General features: G+C 37.7%; 2 protein-coding genes across 2 annotated transcripts; one reads left to right on the top strand and one right to left on the bottom strand.

Moving 5' to 3' along the window:
• Positions 1-1,756: 1,756 nt before the first annotated feature.
• Positions 1,757-16,263, bottom strand: p3h1 (prolyl 3-hydroxylase 1). The gene is made up of 15 exons (XM_074635191.1): positions 15,731-16,263; positions 12,729-12,881; positions 11,684-11,873; positions 11,434-11,565; positions 11,138-11,277; positions 10,113-10,202; positions 9,967-10,019; positions 9,750-9,877; positions 7,841-7,977; positions 7,644-7,739; positions 7,403-7,553; positions 6,079-6,196; positions 5,882-5,957; positions 5,616-5,756; positions 1,757-2,475 (listed from the first exon to the last, which is right to left on the bottom strand). Exons 1-15 carry the CDS (start codon positions 16,166-16,168, stop codon positions 2,005-2,007), a joined length of 2,514 nt encoding a protein of 837 aa, XP_074491292.1. The 5' UTR covers positions 16,169-16,263; the 3' UTR covers positions 1,757-2,004.
• Positions 16,264-19,494: 3,231 nt separating this feature from the next.
• c1h1orf50 (chromosome 1 C1orf50 homolog) lies at positions 19,495-26,443 on the top strand. The gene is made up of 5 exons (XM_074634857.1): positions 19,495-19,674; positions 21,081-21,196; positions 21,315-21,401; positions 21,900-22,031; positions 24,550-26,443. The coding sequence occupies exons 1-5, from the start codon at positions 19,617-19,619 to the stop codon at positions 24,736-24,738; spliced, it is 582 nt and encodes a 193-aa protein (XP_074490958.1). The 5' UTR covers positions 19,495-19,616; the 3' UTR covers positions 24,739-26,443.
• Positions 26,444-26,464: the final 21 nt, after the last annotated feature.

The following is a 26,464-nucleotide window of genomic DNA, read 5'->3' as shown; positions in this document are numbered from 1 at the left end:
CATGTTGGTGAAGTCCCAGATATGTCAGAAAACCAAACGCCGTCGTGTCTGGGTTCATAGCGTCACCCGGCGGCGAGCTGTATTTACATACTGTATCTGTATCTAGCAGGCCACACGTTGCTACTGCCGTATGAACCCAAAATAAACAGACTGTGCTGTGATTCAATTGCAATGAACGGATCAAAATTATGCTGAAATAACGACATTATGATGTCGATTTGTAAAAAGACTGAATTCATGCTTTGTCTGGTCCGTCCGCAACACAACAAGCAAACAACTTTTAAAATGCTTGTTTTCTGAACGGAGTTCTGATCGATCAGTGCCAGGCTATGCTAACATTGTAGCTACTCCATCATCACTCCCCAAAACTCATCTAGGTATAAATACGGCAGCGACGTTTTTGTAAACGGATCAAAAGTGAAGCAAAAATAACAACATAATGATGCTGATTAGTAAAAAGTCTGAAATCATGCTTTGTCAGGTCTGTTACCATGACGACAAGCAAACAACTTTTAAAATGCTTGTTTTCTGAATGGAGTTCTGATGGATCAGTGCCAGGTTATGAAGCTGTTCCATTAACACTCCATCTAGGAATAAATACTGCAGCAACAACATCAGTGATGACATCAGGAATATCTCAAAGCTGATAAACTTATACTTAAAATAAAAGTATATATATATTGTTACACACCACTTATATGATGAATGCTTTTGATACACATGCTTTAATAAGAAACTGAAATACTTTTAACCTTGCTGACTGTATGTATGCTAATACCTTTACACCTTGTATAAAATGTAGCCTATAATATACTAACTATTAAATGTTACTATTACTGAATGTAATTTGCTTCATTATAAGTTTCAATCAAACATTAAGATATAGGTTGAAAAAACTGTTCACAAAACATAGACATGACCACTGACTATTTGTGTAACAATTTAGCCACAAATTCACATACTGACAAGATACGGTCCAGACATATACTGGGTTTTGACCGAGTCTTGTTTTTTTTATGTCATATGTGCTATATGTGCTAATTTTCATACATTTCCAGAACAGTAATCTGAACATTGGATAAAGCCAGGTTCAAAATGATTGTTTCATTTTGTTAATATATTAGAGTCAAAGGTTTTTACTGAGGGAATTTTGAATATCTGTTTTTTTTTTTTTTTTTAATAAAGCCATACAAAAATCCACTTTCTTCATGTTTTTAGGAATTACATTTTGTATAAATCAGGTTATGAATGATATAGGAACAAACCCCTCTGTAGAAACCTTCACAATATAGAGAGGAATGAAACTGGAAAGTTTGGAGGATGTAAGAGCTGCTGAAGTGGAGATTTCTGTCTCAGAGTCTGAGAAACAACTCATGTTGAGAAAACAGCATGAAAAGATATGGATTGTAAAATTTCATACATTTTGACGCTACTTCTGAATAGGGTAAAAAAAATTAACCAATAGACATCACGATGAAACGTCCCCAGTTGATTACTGACATTAAGACAATTATTTTTTATATTGCAAGTTTTCTAAAATGTAATGTTTAAATGTAATTTATTGATAACTTTTGGTGAATTTAGGAGAAATCTACAGACGCAAATAGACAAAGCAGTAAAATAAACACCTAAATGTGTATTTTGGATGTTTTCTTTCCACTAGTCTGAAAGAAGACATGTTAAGGAAGCAAAATCTCAAAATTGATCAGTTCATGAAAAACATTTATTTTTTTCCTCTAAATGAAACTCACCATAATTTAGAAAAATCACTTTTATTTCAACGATTCACACGGTTGATTTCTCAACAGAAAAGTTCCGCTCATATTTAACTCTTAACTTGGGCGCTCTAGCTGTGATTGTCAGTTTGATTGTACTCAAGTTATGATTTCAGTGACATCTGCAGTGAACTTACTAACTCAACCTTTCACTCATTCACCCACCCACAGAGAAGACCTTGTAGAAAATAACAGACTCCACATAGACACAGTCACAGGAGCCGTCTGATCACAGCTCCACCTTCCCGCTCTGAGAGTCTGAGGCCGACGTGGCGTCAGCTTTAGCTTTTGTGGAGTCCTTGGCGGCAACTTTTACTGTCTTTTTCGCAGCTGGTTTTGCGTCCTTTTTCCCTCCCTGCTTGGCTTGTGTTTTAACCGTCTTTTTACCGTCTTTTTTAGCAGCGGGTTTGTCTGCCGTCTTTGCTTCCTTGGCCTTCGCTTTAGGTTTTGCCGTTTTTGTTTTGCTGACTGGTTTCGCCTCCACTTTGTCCTCCGCCTGCGTTTCTGCTGGTGCGTCCGGCTTCTGCTCCGCCAGTTTGTCATCTTGCTTATCGTCCGCGTTGACCTGGTCAGCCTGCGCGGGAGGTTCTGGTGTTGTTGTCGGCCGGGGCTCGGAGGTGTCGCTCGCCTCCTTTTTGATGAACTCCGAGTCCACAGGGGTAGAAAACATCTTCAGCATGTCCTCAGCTTGGATTCTCTCCTACAGGACGGAAAAATAAACGTTTGAGGGGAAAACAGAACGCATGATTAGCCAATTAAGAATCAAAATGTCGACACCAGACGCAGAAAAAAACTCTATTCATACTGGATTAGAGTCATGATGAGGATGTTTGTAGATCATTAGCCACAGGCTAAATGAATAGGGCGGGTCCATCTGCGTTCTTTTCCAAGTTTTTCGGATGGAAACGCCAACGTAGGTTACCACAGTAAGCTAATCAATCGGTTATGACTAAGGCTTTCAATCAATTAAAATATTTAACCGCAAATTGATTGCACATTTTTTTACTGTTCAAAATGTAAAACGGAGATTTGTCAAGTATTTAACCCTCTTATCAACATGGGAGTGGACAAATTTGCTGCTTTATGCAAATGTATGTATATATTTATTATTGTAAATCAATTAACAACACAAATCAATGACAGATATTGATCCAGAAACCCTCACAGGTACTGCATTTAGCATAAAACAATATGCTCCAATCATAACATGGCAAACTGCAGCCCAACAGGCAACAACAGCTGTCAGTGTGTCAGTGTGCTGACTTGACTATGACTTGCCCCCAAACTGCATGTGATGATCATAAAGTGGGCATGTCTGTAAAGGGGAGACTCGTGGGTACCCATAGAACCCATTTACATTCACTGATCTGGAGGTCAGAGGTCAAGGGACCCCTTTGAAAATGAACATGACAGTTTTTTCTCACCAAAATTTAGCGTAAGTTTAGGGCTTTATTTATCGTCCTTCGCGAAATGTTAATATGACATGGTTGGTACCGTTGGATTCTTTAGGTTTTATAGTTTCACATGAATCCAGTATCTTCACTCTAGCTTTAAAACTGAGCCGCTACAACCTAAAAATCAAATGTTGTGTTAATGTGTTCAAGAAATTAGTGTCGTTACAGTGAATTTGCAGTAACGCGTCATTATCGTGTTAGCTGCGACAGCTCTAGTTATAAATAACGTGAACGCTAGCACTAGCTGAGTCAAAGTTAGTAACTTATAGGGTTAGTTTGGATTTTGTGGAAGTGGAGTTGTACGTACAGACGTAGGCAAAGTTGTTGGTAACGTTCCGTTAAAGAAAGAAAAACCCACAATGGTCACTGAAATAACTTGAAACTGACAAAAGTAATAATAAATAAAAATTTACTGAAAATGAACTAATGAAAATCAGATATTGTTTTTGAATTGTGGTTCAGCAGAATCATTTAAAAAAACAAACTAATGAAACTGGCCAGGACAAAAATGATGGTAGCCCTAGAAAAGATGTAAAATAATGTGACCATAGGGACATATTAAACTAAGGTGTGTCCTGTAATTAGCATCACAGGTATCTTCAAACTTGTAATCAGTCAGTCTGCCTATTTAAAGGGTGAAAAGTAGTCACTGTGCTGTTTGGTGTCATGGTGTGTACCACACTGAACATGGACCACAGAAAGCTAAGGAGAGAGTTGTCTCAGGAGATTAGAAAGAACATTATAGACCTTCATGTTAAAGGTAAAGGCTATAAGACCATCTCCAAGCAGCTTGATGTTCCTGTGACTACAGCTGCACATATTATTCAGAAGTTTAAGGTCCATGGGACTGTAGCCAACCTCCCTGGACGTGGCCGCAAGGGGAAAATTGATGACATATTGAAGAGACGGATAATACGAATGGTAACCAAAGAGCCCAGAACAACTTCCAAAGAGATTAGAGGTGAACTCCAAGGTCAAGGTACATCAGTGTCAGATCGCACCATCCGTCACTGTTTGAGCCAAAGTGGACTTAATGGAAGACAACCGAGGAGGACACCAAATCATAAAAAAGCGAGACTGGAATTTTCCAAAATGCATATTGACAAGCCACAAAGCTTCTGGGAGAATGTCCTTTGGACAGATGAGACAAAACTGGAGCTTTTTGGCAAGTCACATCAGCTCTATGTTCACAGACGAAGAGATGAAGCATCCAAAGAAAAGAACACTGTACCTAATGTGAAACATGGACGAGGCTCGGTTATGTTATGGGGCTGCTTTGTTGCATCTGGCACAGGGTGTCTTGAATCTGTGCAGGGTGCAATGAAATCTCAAGACTATCAAGGCATTCTGGAGCGAAATGTGCTGCCCAGTGTCAGAAAGCTTGGTCTCAGTTGCAGGTCATGGGTCCTCAAACAGGATAATGACCCAAAACACAGCTAAAAACACCCAAGAATGGCTAAGAACTAAACATTGGACTATTCTGAAGTGGCCTTCTATGAGCCCTGATCTAAATCCTATTGAACATCTGTGGAAGGAGCTGAAACATGCATTCGGAGAAGGCACCCTTCAAACCTGAGACAGCTGGAGCAGTTTGCTCACGAGGAGTGGGCCAACATACCTGTCGACAGGTGCAGAAGTCTCATTGAGAGTTACAGAAATCATTTGATTGAAGTGATTGCCTCAAAAGGTTGTGCAACAAAATATTAAGTTAAGAGTACCATCATTTTTGTCTAGGCCAGTTTCATTAGTTTGTTTTTTTAAATGATTCTGTTGAACCATAATTCAAAAACAATATCTGATTTTCATTAGTTAATTTTCAGTGAATTTTTATTTATTATTACTTTTGTCAGTTTCAAGTTATTTCAGTGACCATTGTGGGTTTTTCTCTCTTTAACGGAACGTTACCAACAACTTTGCCTACGTCTGTATACTCCCGTGTTCTACGAGGTAAAATTAGTGCTTTTGTCAATGGAGTCTGGTGGCTTTGAAGAGAGCGATATGACGGCTTCAGTTTTTACACTGTATTTAGAATATTTTCACCGCTGCCTCCATCGGTTAGTTAGGTTTTTTGTGTTAGTGTGACTTTCGGATCCGAACTAACGTGGCGTCCACAGCAGTACATCACTCATCTTCCGTTCCTCTACTCCTGTCTGATTCTTCAAACTGGCAGAGTGCCGACCGCCATCTAAGTTCTTGTATTAATACAGGATAATAAGGATAATAAGGATATATATGTATACATCATCATGCAGAAACCTAGTTTACCTAGAAGTTTACTGCAAAACAATCAGTAAACGTAATTAATTGTATACAGTAACTGGTAAAAACTACAACTGCAGAGCGATTCCTAGTTACGTTGACGTTACTCCGCAGAGATCGTACGTACCTTTTCCTCGTGAGCGGGATCCAGGGTGAACCACAGCGCCACAGCACACCTCTGACCCTTGGTGACGGCTCGGACGCCGTGGGGGTTTTCCTTCCCCGCTTCGAACCCGACCACGCGGCCGCACTGTGGACGCACCTCGGCCTGGAGAAGTCCGAACATACAGAACATGCAACATTTAATAGCAGTGCTAGCTTGTCGTTTATTTTTGTTTTCATTTATACGCGGTGCAGCACAAAAAAATATGCAAATAAAAGCTGAATCCTTACCGTGACTGTTTTAGCATCCAACTCAGTGAAAATGAAATCTCCTCCCTCGAAGTCATCGTTCAGATAAAGGATGGCGCTGCAGGGGACAGACGTTAGGAGGTTATGTGTGGTCGTCTGGTTGAAGGATAGACTCGGTAGTGTACTTGTGTGTGTGTGTGTGTGTGTGTGTGTGTGTGTGTGTGTGTGTGTGTGCTCACCTGAAGTCTCTGTGTGTGTATGCAGGAGGTTCCTTTATACACTCGTTCAGCTCAGAGACCAGCAGACAGTTGTCCACGTGGACCGGGTGACTCAGGTCCTCGCGGTCCTCCTGCTTCTCTGAACGAACAACAGAATCAGAGACAAGTTAGAACATTTTAGAACCGTAATAACAAAAAGACTGAAGTTTATTATCCAGGAGACTTGCATGTTACTGTGGCAAGGAATACTGACGTTATTATTTAGAGGAAACTGTTGTCGTGAACTGGTTGTGTATCTACCAGGGCTGTCAAGGTCAACGTGATAATAACACGTTAAGGTAAATTCGTTTTAAAGACACTATTTTCTTTAACACAACTTGCGATTTTTATGTTTTAGTGGGCTCAGTTTAAAAGCTAGATTGAAGATACTGGTATCAAACCTGATGAATCCATCGGTACCAACCAGGTCATACTAGCTTGTCGTGAAGGAGGATAAATAACGCTCCAAACTTACGCTAAATTTTTTGCGAGGAAAAACTGTCATGTCCATTTTCAAAGGGGTCCCTTGACCTCTGACCTCCAGATCAGTGAATGTAAATGGGTTCTATGGGTACCCACGAGTCTCCCCTTCACAGACATGCCCACTTTATGATCATCACATGCAGTTTGGGGCAAGTCATAGTCAAGTCAGCACACTGACACACTGACAGCTGTTGTTGCCTGTTGGGCTGCAGTTTGCCATGTTATGATTGGAGCATATTGTTTTATGCTAAATGCAGTACCTGTGAGGGTTTCTGGACAATATCTGTCATTGTTTTGTGTTGATAATTGATTTCCAATGATAAACATGTACATACATGTTGACAAGAGTATTAAAAACTTGACAAATCTCCCTTTAAAGTACATTTTGAACAGATAAGAAATGTGTGATTAATTTGCGATTAATTGTGATTAACTATGGACACTATCGTGCTCACAATTAAATATTTGAACCGATTGACAACCCTAGTGGCGACACACAAACGTACATCTTAACCTGTTTTTAATTTAATGTAATTTGGTTGGGGACGAGTGGATGAAGGGAATTTGGGAGTTTCTTGTGTTCACGTTGTTGTTGACTTAAAAACGATTTTGAAAACTTCAAAAAGACTTGAGGGAAAATCCTTTCTCTACCCATTTTCCTACTTTTTAAGACTGAACTTTAGTTGATAGATCAAACAGATCGTTTTATGAATGATCCAACAGAAAAAAAAAATCCACAACATCATCACTGGGGACAAAACGAGAGATATTTCGGAGAGACAGTAGTGGATTAGTCTCTTCAAACTGTCCCTGCCGGACTCACCATCGATGGCGGTGCGACAGACGAGATGGGAGTAGGAGAAGTAGAGCGGAGCGTCCAGACCGAAGTACGACCCCAACACCTTCCTCACCTTCTCGCTGAGGTCGAAGAACAGACGAGCGCTCTTCAGGGGAACCGTTCCTTCCTGTCCGAGCTGCGGGAGGAGGAAACGTCATTTAATGGGATGAAAACCAACGTAGGTCAAAAGTCTCTTTGACTAAGTACTTTAAACGATGTTTCAGACCTTCACGGCCTTCAGGACAGTGACTCCCTGGAACATCTCACTGGGCGAGTGGGGGGAAGGGCGCCCCCTGTAGCCGTCACCTTTCAGAGCAGCTGCCTGGGAAATATCCACATCATCATCAACACTCTGATAGGATAGACTGACACATTAAGTTCAGTGAATACGCTGTGAGCAGCTTCATTCTCTCGGTAACTCACGTTGGAGAGGCGGTGCAGCTCCCTGCACTCGTCGTCAGTGATCACCCCGTCCAGCAGCACCCGCTGAGAGCCGTTCAGCTGCGTAGACGTCATGGTCACCTTGATGTCGTCATACAACACAGCACCACCAAGAGCGCCTAGAAAAGGTCGCAGGATCAAGGAGAGTGATTGTCAAAGACTGAACCTTTAGCCCCGTTTCCACCGCAGCAACTTTCCCCCCAGGAACTAAGAACCTTTTGAGGAACTCTGTGCATTTCCACCGCAGGGACCAGGGTCTAAATTAAGTTCTGGGGACATTTTCTTGGACCTTTTTATCACCAAAAAAGGCCCTGGTTGGGGGGTAGTACTTTCTGAAAGTACAGGAACTTTTGGGGTGGAGTTTGCAGGCATGATCGTCGCTGATTGGTCAAACACATACAACTCATGTACCGCTTCATTCATAAACAAGGAAGTACTCTAGTATTGATTTAGGACCATTTTAGGACGAGGGGAGACTTTCTCAGGTACTGTAGTTAAAGCTACTACGAGGAACTTTCAGTTTACTGCAGCAGGGTCTGACAGTCTGCCCCGTGCAGTCCTGATTCTGGTTCTCCATCCAGCGGGCCTAACAATGTGGCCTGGGCTTCCAGCAGCGTGGAGTCAGTGTTGGCTCCCAGCGGGGACCGGCGGAGCAGAGAGGCGAAGCTCTGCTCCTGGCCGGAGGAGGAGCCAATGCTGCTGCCAGGTGCAGAGCTCTCCACCTCCCGTCGGAGCTCCGACTGCAGGTCGAAGGCGGCAGCGAAGCCGGATCTGGGTCTGTCCGCGGTGGGCTGGTTGCTACTCGAGGCCCCGCTGGAGTCTGAGCTGAAGGAGTTTCTGGTGAACGTGCATGCCGTAAATCGTTCCATCTGATTTCACGGGGAATCGACCCGACGACAAGCATTAAGAATAAGTATATAGAAATACACAATCTTCTCGCTGATGGTCTTGTTTACTTAACGATGTAGGTCATTAAGAGGCACCAGTATTAATTAGAGACGGTTTCATAACCAGTTAAAAGTTCCTCACAGTAACTTTATGTTAATTTTTACTGTAGTTTGTTTAAATATTATATTAAATATTAAAGTTTGAAGAAACACCATCTGCATGTAGATGGTGTGGCTTGGACACATCATCATTGATGAAGCCAGGGTCATCTGGTGTTTCTGGTCTTTGATCATCAGACTCCCTCACCTGGGCGACCCAACCGGGGATGATCGGTCCCGGCTTGTGTCCAAGCGGCCCGCTACGCCATGGATCACCCCTCTTGATCCACAACCACCTTGAAGCTGTTTCTGCAGCTTCAGTGATGTTCCTGGTGGCTTTTCTCTCTTCCAACCCTCTGATGCCGAGGAGCCTGAGTGTCCGGTGTAGAAACTGCTCTGGAAACCCCCTGCAGCCCGCCTCGATAGTCTCACAGCGGGCTTTCCACCCACTTCCTCTGCAGGCCTCTAGCAGCTCAAGGTATTTGGACTGTAAGTTCCAAGAGCACCACTTGCTTTGAACCGTCAGATGTTAAGACCAAGTCTGAGTGTCGTTCTCGCAATGTGCTCCGGAACCTTCAGCTGTCTCCCAAGGTCCACTTTCAGCTGCCAGTCACGAGCAGAGGCTAGCGGCCCAGTTGAGGTCTTCCGCTCTGCCTGAGGTTTCTCCCCTGCCCTGACGAAGGCCATGATGTGCCTTGCTGGGAACTGATGTAGTGACCTGGTCATGGCGCCATGTGTACCTCCCCTCTCCCAGGGCTGTCGGGCAGCAGCTTAGGATGTGCTCCAGGGAACCTCTTGCCAGGCACAGCGGGCATGCTGGCGTCTCTATATCTCTATATCTATTATATGAAATAATAAAGACTACATGGTCATCATCTCACTAGTAATCTGGGTGAAATCCTCACCTTCCTGCGGCGCTATCATCATGGTCACATCTGAAGAATCCTTCTTCTTCTCCTCGACCAGAGTCTCAATCTCCTTCATTAGGTTTCCTATTTCCTCTGTGATCCTCGCCGCGGTCTCTTTGTCGGCTCTGAGACACACAGATACGTAGAATGACCTTAACATCACTTTGACCTGCACAAACATGTGTGTTTGTGGTGTCAGTGTCTTCAATCTTACTTCTGCTTGTCTCTCAGTTTCTTGGGCATGACGTCTTCAGGAGTCCACGTGTCCTGAATACAATATGACAGTAAATATCATCCTGCATGAAACCGCTGCATCAAATACGCAACATGTGGTCGATAACAAACGATTTAATGACTCACCGGGTCTACGAAGGTGATTCCGAAGGCTTCGTATCCAAAGTAGAGCAGCTCTTTTTCCAGTATGGACTGCTGAATGTACAGTTTCACCACCTGGAGGTAAAACAAATGAACTGAACCCACGAGTCTCCCCTTTACAGACATGCACACTTTATGATAATCACATGCAGTTTGGGGCAAGTCATAGTCAAGTCAGCACACTGACACACTGACAGCTGTTGTTGCCTGTTGGGCTGCAGTTTGCCATGTAATGATTGGAGCATATTGTTTTATGCTAAATGCAGTACCTGTGAGGGTTTCTGGATCAATATCTGTCATTGATTTGTGTCGTTAAATTATTTCTAATAATAAATATATACATGCATTTACATAAAGCAGCATATTTGTCCAGTCCCATGTTGATAAGAGTATTAAATACTTGACAAATCTCCCTTAAAGGTACATTTTCAACAGATAAAAACCGATTGACTGCCCTAGTTTTAAGTAAGGTTGGTGAATTAATATGAAAGCAATTTCTTTTGCATTTCCAATTAGTTTGTTAACTTTCATTATCATGGATAGCACAATAACTATAAATGTGTAAACATGCAGGAAATTTATTTGGTTTTAGTTTTTTGGGGGGTGAATAATCAGCCAGACGCCGACACACTGGGAGTGTTTTTATTCAGCTGGGAAAGCCAGAAATCTCAGCATCATTCAGCATCATTAGTATTGATCCACAACCCTTTTAAACCACTATAAATACTGCAGAATATGGACATTTAGAGCCTGGGGGCAGTAAAAAAGATAAATAAATCATACTTACTGCTTCTTTAAAAGGCAGCAAAGCGTTTATGTGCTTTAGATTACCATCAGTGCTTTTTTAATGTCTCTTTTGTGCCCTTGAGTCCATTCGAGTTCTAACAGAGGAGATCTTTCTCTCACCGCATGTTGAGTGGGCTGATTTACTGCTGATCGTTACAGATATTAAGATTATAAAAATAACTGCACTACTATAATAACTGTGGTGTCAGTTAGAGCGGCCGTACCTGTCTGGCTGATATAGTTCCTGCCTTGTCTTCGCCCAAGACGGCAGAATAATACGCCAGGTTCTGGTTCATCACCTCGTCGTTGGGGTGGAACAACAGGAAGGTCTTAGCGCACTCTATGGCCTTCTCGTACTTCTCACCTGGAGAGAGGGAACAGGAAGAGGAGGGTGGAGAGCAGGTTTAAGGTCTAAAAGTGTTGTAGATGCTGTTAATCTCTGTAGATTTGGGGTTTAATTCCACGTCCATTACAGTCGAGGACGTTGGATAAAGGAAAAGGAAAGGGCAGTTGGACTCACTGTTGTAGTAGGAGAACTGCAGGTAGTTGAAGTGCGCGGGGAGGAAGTCCTCAAAGGGCTTGTCTTTGCCAGCGGTTGAGGCCAACTCTACTGAGCAGTGCTGCTTACAGTTCAGTACCTGCATGTAGTGGTCTGAAACACACACACACACACACACACACACACACACACACATACACATTTACACACATTGGTCAGCAAATTCTCAACTTTCATAATATTAATTGTTTCTGCACATTCACCGTCTCACCTGTCATGGTCTGGAACAGGTCAGCGCTGTACTCCATGTAGTTGTACCCGTCGTAGTTGTAGGCTCCCTCACACAGCGCTCTGCACTCCTTATCGGCGGTGAAGTACTCGTCTACGGCCGCTTCGAAGTGATCGGCCGCCAGGCCGAACGAGTCGTCGCTGTAGTAGCTCTTCCCCAGCAGGAAGTCGGCCTGAGGAGAGAGAGAGAGAGAGAGAGAGGATCACGGTCACCATCACAGCTGGTTGAGTAATATTACTAGTGCTATAAAAGTGTCCTTTTCTAGGTGATAGCAAGGTAATAACAAAGTGCACACAAGGTTATTAAAACGACTCGTCTGGGCTTAATTTTGCCTTAAAGGACTTTCTTCTTTTTTAACAAAGTTTATTTCTGAATTTTGTTAATACAACTCTGACAATCCACTGCACAAATATGTTTGGACTGATAGATATCCTCCCCACCCCAACCCATGACAATGACTCAAATAATAGAAAACAAGTGTACAAAATGAATAAATAAATAAATATACAAATAAAATAAAATAGTCAGTTAAAATAAAAATAAAAATAAAAATGGTGAATAGACAAGAAACATAAATATGGAATTGAAAAAAAATTAAATATTAAAATATTATTATATTTTATTATTATTTATTATATTCTCTTTAAAAATATTTAAAAGTTTTGAATTTAAAAACATGTACAATGTGAGTAGTATGTACAAAGGTTCACAGTATTAAGAATAAAAAGAATATGTAACATACAGAGATAATAGTCCAAAAAGGACACACTTTTTTTACAGCCGTCATCCCACCGGCCAAAACATCTGTATAGCTATTTAAAAACTTTAAAGTTGACCAGCTGCAGCAACTTCAGGCTTGTGACAGTTTTACTGCAGAGAATGGACCATCTGAAATCTGATCTAAATTATATACTGAACCAAAAAGTACTGAGATGTGAGCAAAATAAATAAACATTACAGACAATCAGTCGCCCTCTAAAGAGGACAGAAAGGCCATGAACTCATCAAAGAAGGCGTTTGCTCTCACCATATGTGGCTTGGCCTCCAGATCTTTGAAATCCTCCAGTTGAACTCCGGCCATCATCCTGTAGTACTCCAGGTTCTGCCTCATCTCCACGTGATCCGGGTTGGCCAGGAAGAACGTGTTGGCAGCGGCCACCGCCTTGTTCAGCATATTGATCTGAAATAAACACACACACACACACACACACACACACATACAGGGGTTCAGCTCTCTGATTGAAGGTGTGTTGATCAGTGAACAACAGAACCTGCAGACCCTATTTGACTGCTTCTATGTGCCTCCCAGACAGCGTTTAGTCTGTCCAACCCTCTACGTTAAAGCAGCAATAAATCTTTTTCTTTGCCCACTTGAGGCAGCGGAACAAACCATGAACACAACATAGTGATATATTATCACTAGGCGATGTCACAATACCAGAAATCTTTGCAAATGTATTATTAATCCCTGATGATCCGCTTCAAGTTTCTCATCAAAAACTAACTAATTACATTTGGACTCATCATGAAAACCTACCTTCACCAAAGACTCATTTTTACTAAATAGATCATGAACGCATCATAATTTAACTCAGAGTAGCCTCCATATATTTGCGGTCAACTTGGTACCAAAGTATCGGCAAAGAGTCTAGAAGCAAAGAGACGAAACTCCATTGCTTTTGTGACAACAGCCACTGCCGCCATTTAGGACTGAAAACGCCAATGAGTCTGTGGCCATGGATGTATACCGAGACGTCTGTAAATCAGAGGATCATTTTTTTTTTTTTAGGTAAATGAACTTCCCAGTATGAAAACTTTAATGGCCCTCATTTAAATCATTATGTCCTAAAAGTTGTAAAATTAACTAATAGCTGAATCCAAAGTTATTTTCCTCGGCATAATATGTGTATCAGCTGGCAGTGCTACTAGCATGACATAAACAGAAATTATTGTAGTTGTAAGATATTTACTAACACTTTTTTCTCGTAAAGTTATGACTTTATTTTCATATTACGACTTTTATTTCTCGTAAAGTTATGACTTTATTCTTGTAATATAACAACTTTATTCTCGGAAAGTTGTGACTTTATTCTAGTAATATTACGACTTTATTTCTCGTAAAGTTATGACTTTATTCTCGTAATATTACGACTTTATTTCTCGTAAAGTTATGACTTTATTCTCGTAATATTACGACTTTTTTTCTCTAAATCTCTGATTTTTTTCCCCCTCAATGTGGCAATAATACTTATAATAAGAAGAATTATTATATAAAAACATAGTGGTTATATTTGAGATTATTTCTTCCACAGATTCAAATTCTGCACCAGCTGTTTTTTTTATTATGTTGCTGCTTTCAAGTTCTGTCTGAGAGTAGTAATTTCGACTATTCACACAAAACAATCCAAGAAAACAGTGAATATAAAAATGTTCTTCAGACATAGAGAATAATATTGTCTATCATTGCCCATCTCACTTCACAGCTAAAACTACTCCGATGTGCCAACACATTTAGTCTTTGTTTTTATGATTTTTATCCGAAGCATTTGAAAGCAGCACTGCTTTAAACAGCTGGATCCCAGAAACCGACGTCTGACCGTCAGACTCTGCAGGAGCTGACTCCACCTTAAGACGTGGCAGGCTGTCTCTGGTTGTTTTGGGGGGTTGGGACATTTACAGTCTCCAACTACACATCAGTCAAAGCTCCACTGAGATCTCCACTAACAGTTTCTCAGTTGTTATAATAATGCCATATAGAACTACTGCATGTAGATATCATTATAATAATATATAGAACTACTACATGTAGATATCATTATAATAATACCATATAGAACTACTACATGTAGATATCATTATAATAATATATAGAACTACTACATGTAGATATCATTATAATAACATATAGAACTACTACATGTAGATATCATTATAATAATATATAGAACTACTACATGTAGATATCATTATAACAATATATAGAACTACTGCATGTAGATATCATTATAATAATATATAGAACTACTACATGTAGATATCATTATAATAATACCATATAGAACTACTACATGTAGATATCATTATAATAATATATAGAACTACTACATGTAGATATCATTATAATAATACCATATAGAACTACTACATGTAGATATCATTATAATAATATATAGAACTACTACATGTAGATATCATTATAATAATACCATATAGAACTACTACATGTAGATATCATTATAATAATATATAGAACTACTGCATGTAGATATCATTATAATAATATATAGAACTACTACATGTAGATATCATTATAATAATATATAGAACTACTGCATGTAGATATCATTATAATAATATATAGAACTACTGCATGTAGATATCATTATAACAATATATAGAACTACTACATGTAGATATCATTATAATAATATATAGAACTACTACATGTAGATATCATTATAATAATACCATATAGAACTACTACATGTAGATATCATTATAATAATATATAGAACTACTGCATGTAGATATCATTATAATAATATATAGAACTACTGCATGTAGATATCATTATAATAATATATAGAACTACTGCATACACATGTAGATATCATTAAAATAATAATGCCATATAGAACTACTGCATGTAGATATCATTATAATAATATATAGAACTACTGCATGTAGATATCATTATAATAATATATAGAACTACTACATGTAGATATCATTATAATAATATATAGAACTACTACATGTAGATATCATTATAATAATAATGTCATATAGAACTACTGAGGGACTGCAATATGCAAGGAAAAATGCAACATAAGCAGTGTTGGGAAGGTTACTTTAGAAATGTAGTAAAGTAACTATTTTAGTTACTTCATTAAAGGAATGTAAATTATTACATTACATTACATACAATTACTTTTTTAAATACTTTCCCAACTAATGTTTTAAACTGGACCTTTAGCATGAACGTACTGTTATGTTATGTGTGATGCATTAACATAACAGTTATAATACCTTAAAATAAGCGACTTGCAGGTAATTATAGGGGGTCCTCTTGTTGAACTCCAGCTTCACATCTTCAGTGACCTGGTGCAGAGTGGGAGATCCGAGCTTCTCCGTCTCGCAGGAGTTCACGCAGTCTGCTCGTTTGAGGATCTTCTGGAAGAAGCCCAGGTCGTCCACGGATCCGGCCCCCGGGATGGGAGCTCCCAGGCCGGTCTGGTTGGAGCAGCCGAGCCGGCACTGAGCCTTCACGCTGCGGACCGTCGCTTTGTTCCGGAGCGCCTTCTCCATGTTCAGGATCACGGTGAGCCAGTCCGACTTGTAGTAGGCTTCCACCGCCGTGTCGAAGAGGAAGTCATACGGCTCCAGAGGCTCCGAGGAGGCGATCAGAGGAGGAACAATACAGCTGAAGAAGGAGAAGAGGAGCAGTGGTGAGTAACGGAGCTCCATGGTGCTCAGGAGGCTCTGCAGAGAGACAGGAGGCCGGAGCAGAGAGACTAGAGGCAGGCAGAGAGAGGAGAGGAGAGGAGGTGGAACTTTTCTCTCCAACTTGGTCTGGAGGTGGAGTTTGCAGAGTTGAGCCCCTGGAAACACCCCCAACCCCCACAGCCCACATACACATGCATATAAAATACATAATAATATATAGAACTGCTGCATGCAGATATCATTATAATAATGCCATATAGAACTATACACATGTAGATATCATTATAATAATATATAGAACTACTGCATGTAGATATCATTATAATAATGGCATATAGAACTATACGCATGTAGATATCATTATAATAATAATGCATGTAGATATCATTATAATAATAATGCATGTAGATATCATTATAATAATGCAATATAGAGCTATACACATGTAGATATCATTATAATAATAATGCAATATAGAACTATACACACGTAGATATCATTGTAATATTACCATATAAAACTACTGCATGTAGATATCATTATAATAATGCAATATAGAACTATACACATGTAGATATCATTATAATAATACCATATAAAACTACTGCATGTAGATATCATTATAATAATGCAATATAGAACTATACACACGTAGATATCATTGTAATATTACCATATAAAACTACTGCATGTAGATATCATTATAATAATGCAATATAGAACTATACACACGTAGATATCATTGTAATATTACCATATAAAACTACTGCAAGTAGATATCATTATAATAATGCCATATATTGTGTACTTTAATTACTTCATCAAAGTAATGTAACTCATTACATTTGATTAGCTTTTATATTACTTTCTGACAAATGTTATAAACTGACATAATTATAATAATAATAATGTCATATAGAACTACTGCATACACATGTAGATATCATTATAATAATGTTATATAGAACTACTGTGGGCCTGCAATGTGCAAGGAAAAATGCAATATAAGCAGTGTTGGGAAGGTTACTTTAGAAATGTAATAGGTTATTACTAAGTAATATAATTATTTGAGTTGTAACCTATTACATTACATTACATACAATTACTTTTTTATTAATTTCCCAACTAAAGTTTTAAACTGGGCAAAAAAAGTTGAAACGTTATAAAAACATCAACTTAAAGGAAAAGTGTGTAACATTTTGGGGGATTTATTAGCAGAAATGTAATATAATATTCATGTTCCGATTCAACAATCCCATAATAACCTTTCAGCATATTGTAATTCAAGTGTTCTGAGAGAAAACTAGACTTCTGCTCCTCCTCATGGCTCTGTTGCCTGTGACAGAAGACTTTGGCCAATCACAGGTCATTTCAGAGAGAGAGAGCGTTCCTATTGGCTGAGCTCCGGCTGGTGGGCGGTGCTTGGTAAAAAACAACTTTCTTTTACTCATATTTACTCCATTTCTACCCAAAAACAAAGGATCTGAACACTTCTTCCACCACTGTATAGGGCTATATTAAACACTTTCACTGTTGTCATCTACAAATGAACAAAAAACTTTAAAAATATATACTTGTATAACGGGAAAACAACTTTTTTTTTATTTTTATTTTTTATTATTATTTCAAAATGACAGTATCCATAGTAACAGCAGGAAACATTAAAAACATTTACATACAAAAGAAGCATTGCTAAAACATAAACAAAGAGCTGTGTCAAACATAAAAGGACAACAGAAATGAAACAAAACCAACATAAAATAAAATAAAAACACAATCAGAAAATAAAAATAAATAAATAATAATAAAAAAAAGACCACGCGAGAGTATGACAATAATTTCACTCAAAAACTTTAAAGATATTTTATATATTCATTGTTTTCATTGCTTTTTTGTTTTGTGAGGCAGAAATTGTTGACAGATATAGATCCATTTCTTTCATAAATACAAAGAAATTAGGCTTTTTTTGGGTAAATTTACACTTGTGAATATGCAATTTCGCGAGAATTCAAATTAAATGAATAAGAAAAAAATGCATTACTGTCTTTGTCACTGTAACCATAGCAACCAAATATAATATTTGTATACAGTGCAAAATCTGAGAAAATGTTAACAAGTATAAAATTATTGACATCTTTCCACAATTCACATGTAAATTTACAGGACAAGAATAAATGAGAGCAAGTTTCAGGATGTGATTCGCAGAAGGAACAATTTACATCTATAAAAAGGTTTTATTTCTCTGTAGGGTTCTTTTCATAATGTTGTCAGACATTTATTATAACAATCAGTGGCAAAAACAACACTTGAGGAGTAGCGTTCTCCCTCAATACTGGACCAATTTCAAAAGTTGCCTGCCAAGATAAAATAAATAAATAAATGAATGACTCAATAAATAAATAAATATGTCATTAAATGTAGCAAAAATAATATTAAAAATAAATGTAGCCATTAATGAAATGATGAATTATGACATAAATTGACATTTCTGTTTTGATTTGCTTCTTTATTTATTTATATTTGTATTAATTCCCTTATTTATTTATTCTACTGTTTAATGACACCTTTTATTTATTTATGTATTTATTTTGATTAATTTTTTTCATCTTTTATTATTTATTTTTTTATTTATTTTTTATTTCTTTTATATATGTTTTTAAATTTATGTATTTATGATTTTTTTTATTTATTTATGCTCCATTTCTACCCAAAAACAAAGGATCTGAATACTTCTTCCACCACGGTATAGGGCTGTATTAAACACTTTTACTGTTGTCATCTACAAATGAATAAAATATATATACTTATATAATGGGAAAATAATTTTTACTCCCACCACGTTGGTCAAAGCTTGTGTAAGTGTGCGCGCAATGCATCATGGGGGAAACCATGTAAAGAAATGGCAGAAAACTCCAAAACAAGACTTTTGTAAGACTTATATCTAGTATACTTTATATCTCTGTGGGTTTATGTGAGGTTATAGAAGGTGTGAAGGTGTTGATGTGACAAATGTAGCCCAGTAACTGTTTTTATGAGGCGATATCTCGACTTCTGCTTGTTTGGTTTCTGAGCAGTGAATCATCTCCTCTTCTTTAGATGTTCTTTGATGATCGTGGGCGTCTTTTGATGTGCCTGAAAAGAAATCCAAGTAATTATGGGAATAGAATATAAAATAAACGATATAATTAGATTTTATTTCAGTGATAAGTGTTATGAAAGGTTTGCATGTTTAAAATATGAATTAATTGCTCTGATAAAGCTTTTTATTACGAAGTTTTTTTTAAACAGGCACAAATTAGGACACACTAGTAGGCAAAACGGGGGTGGAGATTTAGGACCCCGCTCCGGCTTCGGTATTATTGGTTGAATATGAGCTGATTACAAAACCAGCAGGTGGACAGAAAGGTTCGATAAAATCACCTGAGAGACGAGTTTATAGTTAAAACTGATAGAAGACAACAAGGACAACATGGACAAGATGGACAGGACGGTCAGCCTCCCCAACCAGCCCGACAGAACCACCACAGGTAAACAGAACTCTAATGAGCCCTGATGGATACTTTGTATCAAACCTCTCCTCCTCACAGGAAACCAGTGTGTTACTATGTTACTATGTCATCTGCTCTTAATGGTAACTGAATACAATGTATCAGAGTAGCTGCTGCAGTATGAACGGGTTTGTTGTTGCTACATTGTTGCTGAAATACTGTCCAAGCTTATGGAGGTGGAAGAGCTGGTTAAACTAAGTTAACATTACTCTAGTGTTAATACATAAATTATTACAGTCAGTACATTACATCACTATGCCATATATGAATAAGTATTTGTTCTAGGGCTGTTAATAGATTAAAATATTTAATCGCACATTTTTTTTATTACTATTTAAATATATGTATTTATTTATTTTATTTTATTTTATATGTTGTTTAGGGCTGTCAATCGATTAAAAATATTTAATTGGGATTTATCACATGATTGTCCATAGTTAATCGCACATTTTTATCTGTTCAAAATGAACCTTAAAGGGAGATTTGTCAAGTACTTAATACTCTTATCAACATGGGAGTGGACAAATATGCTGCTTTATGCAAATGTATGTAAATATTTATTATTGTAAATCAATTAACAACACAAAACAATGACTTTCTGTGATGTTGCAAACGGAGCTGCTGTTATGCAAAACAAATTTCAGACCTGTCTGACAATAAAGTATAAAGTTATAAAGTAATAAAGATATTGTCCAGAAACCCTCACAGGTACTGCATTTAGCATTAAACAATATTGCCTGAAAAAAGGCCGCAGAAAACCGAAAAATGTCAGAAAAAAGGGCAGCAGAAAAGTCTGACACATGTCCAAAAAAGCAGAAAAAAAGTCTGTATATTTTCATTGTCGATTAATCTGTTTATTTTCTCAATTAATCGATCAGTTGTTTGGTCTATAAAAATGTCAGAAAATGGTGCAAAGTATCGATCAGTGTTTCCCAAACGCCCAAGATGACGTCCTCAAATGTCTTGATTTGTCCACAACTCAGAAATATTGAGTTTATTGTCATAAAGGAGTAAAGAAACCAGAAGATATTCATATTTAAGGAGCTGGAACCAGATAATCTTTTTCTTAAAGAATGACCGGTTAATCGATTAACAGTAACTGGCGATTAATTTAATAGTTGACAACTAATCAATTAATCGTTGCAGCTCTAATGTTACATATATGAATAATGATTTGTTTATATGTAATCATAGTAGTAACAGCTGTAGTGATAGTACAGTAGCTACTGTGACATTATTAATAGTAACAGCAGTTGCAGTAGTTTCAGCACCGGCAGTAATACAGTAGTTGTAGTTGCATTAGAGATAACATTCCTCCTGATGATTCGGTTACATGTGTTATATACAGTAACTGTGATGTAACTCTGCTTGTGTGGTTTTTGCAGTGACTCTGGTTGAGCACAGCAGCGCCCCCAGCGGGCTGGAACTGGTCAGTTCCTACCAGACCAACAGAGTGGGAGACCCCATGGACCTGGTGGCCCTGGCATCACAAGTACAAAAGGTATATGGACTGAGATTTATTTAAAGAAAAATGTATTTCAAACTGTCGAGTTATACACAGCAACACCACTTGTTGTGGATATAACGTGCCTTAAATTATTTTTACCTCTGTCTCTTAGGGAGATGATTTCACTAAAGCCAACGCTTGTAACAAACTGACAGTCATTGCTGATCAGATCAGATACTTACAGGAACAGGCGAGAAAGGTAAGCAGCAAAAACACCAGTAAACACAATGAACGGGCTGCTGTTGTAAATATGGTAGGTATACACAAATGCTTCTTTTTAAAATACTACTTAACTGTAGCTGATCATACCAGTATACATTTACTAGGCAAGTTTTAACCATCCAAAATGGATTTTTGGGGATTGTGATCGAGACCAGATACCAAAGTGGTCATGCTCATGTGATCATAGTGCAAGCAAAAACATGTTTTCCTCCTGATATTACTGTACTGTATAACAACAGCCTATTTGCAAAAGGGCCGTGGCCTCTGCCCAGAGGCTACAGATGAAAATGAACTTTTAGCTATATCTGGTACAATATATGTTTTGTCGATGTTCCTCCTAAATAAACAGTCAAATAAAATAAATAAATAGAAAAAAAGACGTAAGACAAAAAATGAATTCTTGAACCAGATAAGAAAATAAGAACAGAAGACATGCTTTCAGTCCAGTACACATATGTTTCTTGTCTTTTTCTAGGTTTTAGAAGATGCTAAAAGAGACGCTGACCTCCACCACGCTGCCTGTAACATCGTGAAGAAGCCAGGCAACATGTATTACCTCTACGAGCGGCCGTCTGGACAGAACTACTTCTCCATCATCTCTCCTAAGGTCTGCATTATACTGATGCATACTGATAGATTGATCAGCTGCCTTTCAAGGGTAGCTTCAGTATCTTTCAACCGGTTTTCCCATGTTTTTGTGTCTAAATGACTAATTCGGACAACAATGTTTGAAGTTGGTCCGGTATTGAGGGAGAACGCTGCAGCCGCCAGCCGCTAAACAGACTTTAATGTCATCATTTGGGGCAACTTCTCATCGTCAATGTACAGTACGTTCACTCAAAGTGCTTGTTTTGGCAATTGACAGGCTCAGGTTGTTTTTATAACGTTATGGAAAAGACCTAAAAGTTTTTTCTTCACTTTTCACTTGATCCCGTCTGTTTTCATTGTGTGTCAGTCTCGGAGAAGTCTTGTTTTAAAATCTTGCGTTGCATCCACATTGTGAAAATCATCTGAATATTCAGCCATGACATTGAAGATCTTTTAGATAACACTAAGCTACGCTGTCTGTACTCCAACACAACAAACTCTGACAACACCGGCACTCCTCTCTCTAACTCCCACTCACGTTTCCACCGGCAACAAGTCACATGACACAATAAAAAACAGAAAGCGAAAGGTAAAGAAAAGGTTTTATTTCTCTGTAGGGTTCTTTCCATAATGTTGTCAGATATTTATAATAACAATCTGAGCCTTCAGTGGCAAAAACAAACACTTGAGGAGTAGTGTTCTCCCTCAATACTGGATCAATTAAAAAAATGGTTGTACCCGTTAGACACCTATATGGAGGACAAAGCCTGCCAAAATAAATAAATAAATATGTAATTAAATGTAGCAAACATAATATAATAAATAAATGTAGCCATTAATTAATTGATAAAATGTGACATAAATTGACATTTCTGTTTTAATTTGCTTCTTTGTTTATTTATCTTTTTATTAATTCCCTTATGTATTTCTTTATTTACTCTACTGTTTAATGATCCCTTTTATTTATTTAAGTATTTATTTTTATTAATTTTATATTATTTATTTTTGCATTTATTTTTTAACTTATTTTATATTTATTTTTAAATGTATGTATTTATGCATTTACTTTTTTATTTATGATTTTCCCTTTGCATTTCACCCATGATTTATTACCCCAAAATTATTTTTTCTGTATTTTCTTTACACATTTCTTTATGCCTCATTATGTAAATGAGGGGCTGTCAGATCAGGTTAAGGTTTTTGCTACATATAATGACATTTATTCATTTATTTATGATTTTGGCAGGTTCCGTCATCCATACATTTCGACACAAAAACAAGGGAAGATAGGGTCCAAGTTGAAATATACTGAAGTTACCCTTTAATGTTACGTCACCCTGCATGGACACGAAGTGTTGCAACACACCAGTACAGAACCTGTTGCTTAACTTCCCCTCGAGGGAGAGTTCCTCAAACAACACGTGAATGTCTAACCAAACGCCTGCAAGCTTCTATGTTAATGGGGACAGTTGGATGTGTTTGGTGTTCAAAGGTCATGTAACCCAGAAGGGAGCTGATAGTGAGCATGTGGTCAAAACGCAGGCAGGTTAGGTTGGATCTGACTGGTTGCATGTTTTTCAGGTCCGGAGAGGGTTTCTAGTGGTCACCAGTGAATTTAATCAGTTGTAATCAAGACAGGGAGCTGAAGAGATAAACCCAGAACCAAGATTCTTTTAAACCTTTTTATAAGTTGGAAACATAAAAAAAATAATTTGGCTGCTGATTATTTAATCATCATTGTTTTCATCTATTATTCTGCTGATTTATTGTCTTGATTAGTCTTAAAAAATGTCAAAAACTAGTGAAAAATTGCCAACTACAAAAGGCAGAAGTTAAGTCAAATGACTTGTTTTCTCTGACCAACAATTCAGAACCCAAAGTTTGTCATCTTACTTTGACTTAAGACAAAGAAAATCCTTAAAATTCAGAAGCTGGAATTGTTCATTTCAGGCATTTTTGCTTGAAAAATGATTCCATGATTAATTGACTATCAAAATAGTTTGATTAATATCTGACAATACTCTTTATCAACAAATCATTTCTGCTCTTGAACAAAAAATGTTTTAGGTAGGGAGTGTGGATTTGTTAACTGATTTCTAGAAGGAAAAAAGGGTCTTTTGACTTTGAGTAAGTAGTGCACTTCACACTAGGGCTGCAACTAACGATTATTTTCATTTATGATTAATCTGCAGATTATTTTCTCGATTAATCGATTGGTTGTTTGGTCTATAAAATGTTAGAAAATTATGAAAAATGTCTATCAGTGTTTCCCAAAGCCCAAGATTACATCCTCAAATGTCTTGTTTTGTCCACAACTCAAAGATATTCAGTTTACTGTCACAGAGGAGTAAAGAAACCAGAAAATAATCACGTTATAAGTAGCTGGAATCAGAAAATTTCTTTTTTGTTCTTAAAAAATGACTCAAACAGATTAATCAATTATCAAACTCATTGGCTATTAATTTAACAACTAATCGATTCATCGTTGCAGCTCTACATCTCACCATAGCGACCTTTCTTTGTCTCCTCCTCTGAAGGAATGGGGTCCGAGTTGTCCTCACACGTTCATCGGTGCGTTCAAACTTCAACACGACATGTCCTGGACGCCCGTAGACCAGGTGGAGAAGAGGGACGCAGAGATCGCCATCATGGACAAACTTCTCAGCCAGAAGACCTCCTTACCTCCTTACACAGCAGAACCCAACTTCAAGGGCCTCTCTGACTGAAGGACCGCTGGACTGGACTGAATAAAGGACTCATGGTGGATGCTGAGTAACTACAGTCTTAATAATGGACATAAATGTGAACAGGCACAAATCCATACATGGATTGGAATCGCTGATATCAAACATCCGTCGCAGATGCTACAGGTGAAAAGGTTAAAACATTTTAACTAAAAGATGTCACCACGAAATGTCCCCAGTTGATTACTGACATTAATGCAATTATTATTGATTTACAAGTTTTCTGAAATTGTAAATTTAAATATGCAATATTATCTTTTTAGATTTTGTGCTAATTTGCATACATTTCCAGAACAGTAATCTGAACATTGGATAAAGTCAGGTTCAAAATCTTTGTTTCATTTTGTTGACATATTAAGAGTCAAAGGTTTTTACTGAGGGGATTTTGGATATCTCTTTTTATTGCTCCATAAATCAGAAAATACCGCCATAAAGAATCAATTTCCTCCATGTTTTTAGGAATAACATGTTGTATAAATCAGGCTATGAATGATATATGAATAAACCCCTTTGTAAAAACCTTCAGAATACAGAGAGGAATGAAACTGGAAGGTTTGGTGGATGTAAGAGCTGCTGAAGTGGAGATTTCTGGCTCAGTCTGAGAGAAAACTCATTTTAAAGATATGGATTGTAGAATTTCCTACATTTTGAAGACACTACAGGTGAATGGGGTAAAATATTTAACTAATATATATCCGCATGAAACTTACCCAGTTGATTACTGACGTTAAGACAAGTATTTAAGTTTTCTGAAATGTTATGTTTAAATATGCAAATGAGGCATTATCTAATGCTAACTTTTGGTGAATTTAGGAGAAATCTCCAGACACAAATAGTCAAAGTAGTAAAATAAACACCTAAATGTGTATCTGGATGTTTTTTCCACTGAAAGACGACGTTTTATGGAAGCAAAATAGTCCAAAATCTCAAAATTGACCAGTGTATGAAAAAATGTTTTTGCCTATAGTGCCTCGCCTTCAGTGCACAAAAAGTTGTTTTTGTTCCTAAATCAACTGCTGTTGTTGAATATAAACAGTTGGAACCTTAAGGATGGTTTTCTAAAATTGAAAATATCAAATTGGGCATCACTTTTATCAAATATTTATTTTCCTTTATCAAATCAGTTTAGTTGGTTATTTTTCACCAACATTCATCACAAGATGAGATTTAAAGCCGCCCCGGGGACAACACAACAGAAGGTGTTTATATTCTCACTAAAATGCATTCTGTGTATTTTGGAGGCTCAACAAACATGATAAAAATATTTTCTGCAAAGCTATTAAAGAAAGAAAAGTTTATAGTTTACGTCCCTGTTTGCCGTCTGGCAGTCTTCTTCTTCACTGCCTTTGTTGGCACGTTATCACCAACAACCGTAGACCAGCAGAGCGGTGTGAAACCAACAGCAGGATGTGAATCACGTGTTGAGAAAAACTTCACAAGGTACCTTTTAATGTTTAACTTTAATTTTGTAAAGCCTTATTTTTATTTAGGTGGGTTAATACAACTTATGTTGAGCCATCTATCAGTGAGATCCTGAGGAATTCATCAAGTAAATGATGTATTTTGTCTTTTATTTAGAACCAATAAGGTTGTTCTGACTGGATTTGGTGAATAAATTACAAAACATTTCACACATTTGTTTAATTTCAGGTTCAAGACAATTAAAGTGCATTAACTTTATTTCAAATCAGTCTTCAGCGATTTATTA

This window comes from Sebastes fasciatus, chromosome 1 (genome assembly GCF_043250625.1).
Source record: "Sebastes fasciatus isolate fSebFas1 chromosome 1, fSebFas1.pri, whole genome shotgun sequence".
Lineage (NCBI taxonomy): Eukaryota > Metazoa > Chordata > Actinopteri > Perciformes > Sebastidae > Sebastes > Sebastes fasciatus.
This window is presented reverse-complemented; position numbering and strand designations above follow the sequence as displayed.

What these genes read in the sequence shown, in the direction of transcription:
- p3h1 (XM_074635191.1), bottom strand. Translation starts at nt 16,168, where the DNA reads ATGGAGCTCCGTTACTCACCACTGCTCCTCTTCTCCTTCTTCAGCTGT. An exon ending in CTGTCGCACCGCCATCGATG is followed by an intron (nt 6,197 to 7,402) that starts GTGAGTCCGGCA and finishes TTGTTCGTTCAG; the next exon opens with AGAAGCAGGAGGACCGCGAG. An exon ending in TGGATGCTAAAACAGTCACG is followed by an intron (nt 5,757 to 5,881) that starts GTAAGGATTCAG and finishes GGACTTCTCCAG; the next exon opens with GCCGAGGTGCGTCCACAGTG.
- c1h1orf50 (XM_074634857.1), top strand. Translation starts at nt 19,617, where the DNA reads ATGGACAAGATGGACAGGACGGTCAGCCTCCCCAACCAGCCCGACAGA. An exon ending in GCCCGACAGAACCACCACAG is followed by an intron (nt 19,675 to 21,080) that starts GTAAACAGAACT and finishes TGGTTTTTGCAG; the next exon opens with TGACTCTGGTTGAGCACAGC. An exon ending in TGGCATCACAAGTACAAAAG is followed by an intron (nt 21,197 to 21,314) that starts GTATATGGACTG and finishes TCTGTCTCTTAG; the next exon opens with GGAGATGATTTCACTAAAGC.